The sequence below is a fragment of the Oncorhynchus kisutch genome, unplaced genomic scaffold (genome assembly GCF_002021735.2).
Source record: "Oncorhynchus kisutch isolate 150728-3 unplaced genomic scaffold, Okis_V2 scaffold1643, whole genome shotgun sequence".
Classification (NCBI taxonomy): domain Eukaryota; kingdom Metazoa; phylum Chordata; class Actinopteri; order Salmoniformes; family Salmonidae; genus Oncorhynchus; species Oncorhynchus kisutch.
Genome location: NW_022263588.1, coordinates 42,501 through 49,436, shown reverse-complemented (window position 1 = coordinate 49,436; position 6,936 = coordinate 42,501). Strand labels below are relative to the sequence as shown.

Below are 6,936 nucleotides of genomic sequence, written 5' to 3'. Positions count from 1 at the left end.
ACCCCTTAACACACACTGCTGCAGATTATTATTTGTGGAGAACATATAACACTCCTGACAGTCAGTGCAATTGTCAACTCAAAGCACCGCCTCGCATCCCCAGTCTTGTTCTGTTCTCCCCTCCCTCCCATCCATTGCCTCTCCACTGCCATACGTCTTTGACACACACGCCCCCCCCCACACACCACCACACACCCACACTCTTCACTGGCGCCTGCACTCGCCTAGTGCCACAAACCACTTGGAGCAGCCAGGGAAGCCGTAGTGTCTGTACATAGGTACTGCGCATTTCCCTGCGACACCATAGAGAAAACCTCTTGATTCACACGGCGTTTTATTAAAGGACAACTATCATTGATTCTCTCTCACTTGTTCTCCTTTCAAATCGCTTACAGTACTTTTCATAATCATCTACGGGATGATGATAATCGGCGATGCAGATGAAACTGAACATCAAGGGTGTGAGGACGGTCAAGGATCAAGGAGTTATGTTTCAAAAAGAAATCTATAAAGCGTCTCATTAGCATACGGCAAGAGGGAATTTACATACGGAATATATTTGAAGTGGCGCTCCTCTCACGCTCGCACTCTTCATTTGCAGAACGCAGTGAGCACGAGCTGAGAACTCTCCGGCACCGCATCAACGACTGCGAGGGGGAGGAAAACCCGGACGAACAAACAGAGCAAAGGGGAGTAGCCCGAGGTCGAGAGAGAGAGGAGCATGTGCTGAACTGAGGATAAACGGATAATATGCGGATGTAAATAAAAACGCGCACTTGCAAGAGAGAGAAAAAAAACACATTTGGTGACTGCGCAAAAACACATTCACTCAGGAGGATCCCTCTTCAGGAGCACAGTACGTTAACTTTTCTACCGGTTCAAGGCGGCTGGTTGTGAAGCGTGCGGGGCGGTCGTTTTGTGATGGGGGCAGTGGGCGAGGTGGGTACATTTTCCTTGCACGGCCTGGATAGCTTCGGACACGGATCACATTTGTCCTGACGCCCGCTGGGGACACCCCCGGATGATGAGCGAGCACCTGGTGTCGGCCGAGAGGTTGTCGCGGAGCACGCCGTCGGATCTGACGCATCTGAAGGGGATTCTACGGAGGAGGCAGCTGTACTGCAGGACCGGGTTCCACCTCGAGATAGATACGCCCGATGGCACAGTGCAAGGCACCAGGAAAGACCATAGCAGATTTGGTAAGGCATCGGAACATATTTCGGCGCAATAATGCAGTTATTATACAGTTATGGCAGTAATATAAGGTTTATAACGATCATTGTTATTCTTAGTATTCTGAATATGATTCTGAATAGACGAATTCTATTTATATTATGTTATGATTATGGACACATATACCTATTGCATCCTGTCTAATCTATAATGTGTGCATGTGTTTTTGTACCATAGTTACTATTTCAGACACCCCATAATATGTTCGCACATATTGCAACACAATTCATTTCCCCAAGGGAGATTAGATTGGCAGAATTTCTTTACCTTTCCTAACTGACCTTCTTATCAGCAAGATAGCAAATAATGCCTACTGATAACATCTTCCATGATAGACATAAGAGTATGAATTCAGTACTAAGCGTTGAATAATATATCCCTCATTGACTGGCTGAACTTGTGACTTGTGACGTCATAATATGTGATGTTAATCTAATGGTGTCCTGCTGGTTTGATGAGCAGGTATTTTGGAGTTCATCAGCTTGGCTGTGGGGATGGTGAGCATCCGTGGGGTGGACAGTGGATTATACCTGGGCATGAACAGCAAGGGAGACCTCTACGGCTCTGTAAGTATTTACATTGGTATACTGCCTACATGCTGCCTATATATACCCTTCATACTGCCTTCATATACTCTTCATACTGCCTTCATATACTCTTCATACTGCCTAATGCATACCTACTGCATACAATACACACTGCCTACATATACCCTTCATACTACCTTCATATACTCTTCATACTGCCTAATGCATACCTACTGAATACAATACACCCTTCACACTGCCTACATATACCCCTCATACTGCCTGCACACTGCCTTCATACTGCCTTCATATACTCTTCATACTGCCTAATGCATACCTACTGAATACAATATACCCTTCACACTGCCTACATATACCCTTCATACTGCCTTCATATACTCTTCATACTGCCTAATGCATACCTACTGAATACAATACACCCTTCACACTGCCTACATATACCCTTCATACTGACTGCATACTGCCTACATATACCCTTCACACTGCATACATATACCCTTCATACTGCCTGCATACTGCCTACATATACCCTTCATACTGCCTACATATACCCATCATACTGCCTACATATACCCTTCATACTGTCTACATATACCCTTCATACTGACTGCATACTGCCTACATATACCCTCCATACTGCCTACATAAACCCTCCATACTGCCTGCATACTACCTACATATACCCTTCATACTGCCTACTGCATACCTACTACCTACATATACCCATCATACTGCCTACATATACCCTTCATACTGCCTACATATACCCTTCATAGTGCCTGCATACAGCCTACATATACCCTTCATACTGCCTACTGCATACCTACTGCTTACATATACCCATCATACTGCCTACATAAAGTCTACATAGACTGATAAACTATAGTCTACATATGATGTGTCTTGTATTCAGTGCTGCTCTCCATTCTCATGGGCATCTCTGTGTAGGAGGTGATAACAGAGGTTACTATTCAGCATCAACTGAAAGAGAGAATTCCTCTGCCTCCTCTGTTGTCCTGTTAATCTGGGAGGGTGATAAGATATGACCAACCAGCAGGTGGCACACATTTTGTTCTGCAGAGGAAGTGTGTATTGTGTGTGAGCATTGACACTGAGATGACACTGCTTCTGTTGTGTAATCATTTCATTATCACCTCTCTCTCCCATTCTCCTTCTCTCTCTCTCTGCTTCTCTCCTCTCTTCTCGTCCTTCTCTCTCTCTTCTCGTCTCTCATCTCGCTCTCTCTCTCTCTCTCTCCTCTCTCTCTCTTCTCGTCTCTCTCTGTCTCTCTCTCTCTCTCTCTCTCCTCTCTGTCTCTCTCTCTCTCTCTCTCTGTCTCTCTCTCTCTCTGTCTCCTCTCTCTCTCTCTCTCTCTCTCTAGGAGAAGCTGACAGCCGAGTGCGTGTTCCGGGAGCAGTTTGAGGAGAACTGGTACAACACGTACTCATCCAACCTCTACAGACACGGTGGACCGGGGAGCGCACTACTTCGTGGCGCTCAACAAGGACGGCACGTCCAGGGACGGCGCCCGCTCCCGGCGACACCAGCGCTTCACCCACTTCCTGCCCAGGCCCGTAGATCCCGACCGTGTACCCGAACTCTACAGAGAGGTCCTGGGCCACAGCTGAGACCCGGTGGGAGTGTGTTGGTCCCTGCGGCGCTACACACCCAGCACACTGCACCGTGACTCTCAGTACTCTCCTATGAAGGGTCTGCATATCGTCAGTCTCCCTATGGCTTCCTATGGAAACAAAATGGAGGAAAGGTCGCTTGGGGGCAGTGGGGTGGATAGCAAATATGTGTGAAGCCTGGCCTTGCGGTCCCCGAAAATGGGTCAAGGCCAGTGCAGCCCCAGGAGAAAGGAGTACAGGTGTTTAATAGGGGCTTTTTGGCCAAAAGAGAGGCTGGCCTGGTGGCCATCTTTGTTTTGAGCATCGTGTTGGAAGGTGAAGGGATCACCTCCAGAGCTGCTGATGTCATCTTTCCGGATGGTTCTTCTTCACCACCCCCTGAGTGGCTTCTGACATTCTGATTGGTCAGTCTATTTGTAGTGAAATGGGAGTAGGAGAAGAAGAGTGGATGGTCCTCCAGCGGAGTGTAGACTTTGTGTTCTTCTGTGGTACCCCAAGGTGGACTGTTTTGACGAAACACTCTAGAAGATTTGTGAAGGAATTCTGTTCTGAACCTTCCGTAACTGCATTCTATTCCCTGACACGAGCATGGACGAGAAAAAAAGACTTACAAAATAACCTTAGCCTGTTTCAGTTTTTTTAATTTATGCATTTTTCTGGGACATATATTTATTTTATATATTTATTTATTTTGAGAATATATTTTTTACAGGTATATATAACATATTAAAAATAAGCCATCAGAGATGTATTTTGTGCCACTGTGTAAAGCACTGCATTTGACATGTCCTTTCAAACTGACTGAAGAAATATTTTCCTAGGAGTTTTTATTTAGACAATGGTTGTGTAAGGCCGCGTTGCCACTATTCCCGAGCTTGTCATCATCGGGGGCGTCCATGTTTCTCTTATGTCATCAGAAAGAGCCAGAGTTCCACTGGGTTCCAGTGAGGAATAAACCTGTTAACACTTCAGATACACTGGTCTGTCTTCTTCATACAAATACAATAACATACAGTAATACTGAAACATGGTCTGATTACTATTATAAACTGGGTGGTTCCAGGTCTGAATGCTGATTGGCTGCCAGCCGTGCTATATCAGACCGTATACCATGAGTGTGACAAACATTTATTTTTACTGCTCTAATTACATTGGTAACCAGTTTATAACAGCAATAAGGCTCCTCGGGGGTTTGTGATATACGGCCAATATACCACGGTTAAGGGCTGTGTCCAGGCACTCCGCTTTGCGTCGTGCGTAAGAACAGCCCGTAGCCGTGGTATATTGGCCATATACCACACCTCCTCGGGCCTTATTGCTTAATTAGATGATGTCAAATGTGACATTTAAAATATATGCCACTTAAGCTGACATTTTAAATATATATAGGAAATGTATAAACGTTTAAATATTGCATGTTTCATGCTCCTCTCTGTCCTCAACCCTGGACTGTCTCTATGTCTATTTCATTCCCTTGGGTCTACAATAATTTGTCTTTGAGGGTGACATCTGCTCTGAACGATCCATTCACCTCCAATACAAACAATACGACCTCAAAGCCACTTCCTTATCCAGCAGCTCTCTCATGTGGCAGCTCTGACCGCCGTCCCAGAGAGATGTGAGACAGACACAGACAGTCTCAAATGGCATCCTACTCCCTATCTAGTGCACTTCTTTTGACGAGAGCCCACACGTCATATAGTGTGCACTTCTTTTGACTAAAACGCGCACTATTCACTTGGCTCTTGTAAAAAACATTTGAACTATCTGGGGAATAGTGTTCAACTTGAGATTCAGTTTGTGCACATGTGGACTGTTCAAAACTAGTGCACTATACAGGGAATAGGGTGCCATTTGGGACGTCTCTACTTCTGCACGGTGGGGCACTGCACTGTGCCACAGTAAACACCTCTCCCTCCTGGAATGAAGGGAGGAACGCGGGACGGAGGGAAAGAAAACTGCACTGTGCCACAGTAAACACCTCTCCCTCCTGGAATGAAGGGAGGAACGCGGGACGGAGGGAAAGAAAACTGCACTGTGCCACAGTAAACACCTCTCCCTCCTGGAATGAAGGCAGGAACGTGGGACGGAGGGAAAGAAAACTGCACTGTGCCACAGTAAACACCTCTCCCTCCTGGAATGAAGGGAGGAACGCGGGAAGGAGGGAAAGAAAAGCATTAAGTCATCCAGAGAGGAAGGAAGGAAGGAGGGACTGTCTATGAGAGACACTGACTGGCAATGCAAGGCGCTGTGATTCAGTCCTTCTAGTTATGGTGCGGCGGATCCTCTTCGTGATTCAACCTCCTGGGCGTGAGTGTGTGTGTGTGTGTGAGAGTGTGTGTGTGTGTGTGTGTGTGTGTGTGAGTGTGTGTGTGTGTGTGAGAGTGTGTGTGTGTGTGTGTGTGTGTGAGAGTGTGTGTGTGTGTGTGTGTGTGTGTGTGAGAGTGTGTGTGTGTGTGTGTGTGTGAGAGTGTGTGTGTGTGAGAGTGTGTGTGTGTGTGTATGTGTGTGTGTGTGTGAGAGTGTGTGGTGTGTGTGTGTGTTGGCCCCGTGTCAGTCCCGCTTGGCTTCGTTCAAGAGCAGGCAGCAGACACATTGATACAATGTGACTTGTGTGAAAGGACACAGGTTCAGGGTGTGTTGAACGCACCTTTCCCCAAAGAATCCCACCTTGATAGGGGTGTAGTGTTTGAGAACTGAGAGGGACTGGTGAGAGGGGAGAGGGGATGGTGTCTGAGTACCAGCATTGAGATGAGAGAGAGGGGCTATGACTTAAAGACATCCCAAAACAGGTGGGGTTGTGAGTGGGGAACAAAAAGTTGTGTATGTCAGTCATGGTTGTGTTCTCTGTGTCAACAGGCCTTTGAAGATATTTTTTAGGGGGGAGAAAGAGAAATGTGAGTGTAAGGTACAGTATTTGATGTACCTGTGTGTGTGTGTGTCTATGTGTGTACAGTATGTGTGTAGCCACCGATGTGTGATCTCTGAATGTCTGTGATGGTGAGCCAGGGGTTCTCCTGACTGGGAGCCTTTGACTGCTGCTGCTGTTTGTGTGTGTGTGTGGTTCTCTGTCTATCTGTCTGTCTGTCTGCCTGCCTGCCTGTCGCCTGCCTGCCTGCCTGCCTGCCTGCCTGCCTGCCTGCCTGCCTGCCTGCCTGCCTGCCTGCCTGCCTGTCTGTCTGTCTGTCTGTCTGTCTGTACTCTAAGTGGGGTTTTCCCTTCCCTGAAGAAAGAATCACACCTCACGACAACCAACCACCAGAGGATCTGAGAGAGGAGTGAACTAGAGTCCATATCTGTGTTACCTGTACGGTCTAGGTTGTTCTCTAGAAGAGAGTAGTGAACTAGAGTCCATATCTGTGTTACCTGTACGGTCTAGGTTGTTCTCTAGAAGAGAGGAGTGAACTAGAGTCCATATCTGTGTTACCTGTACGGTCTAGGTTGTTCTCTAGAAGAGAGGAGTGAACTAGAGGTCATATCTGTGTTACCTGTACGGTCTAGATTGTTCTCGGATCCTCTTTGTG

At 46.8% G+C, this 6,936-nt stretch overlaps 1 protein-coding gene across 1 annotated transcript; it reads left to right on the top strand.

The window, feature by feature from the left end:
* The first annotated feature begins 921 nt into the window (after nt 1-921).
* On the top strand, nt 922-4,383 carry LOC109885641 (fibroblast growth factor 20). The gene is given in 6 exon segments (XM_020477471.2): nt 922-988; nt 991-1,014; nt 1,017-1,199; nt 1,696-1,799; nt 3,163-3,249; nt 3,251-4,383. Coding segments are annotated over 6 exon segments (624 nt in total). The 3' UTR covers nt 3,410-4,383.
* The last annotated feature ends 2,553 nt before the right edge of the window (nt 4,384-6,936 follow it).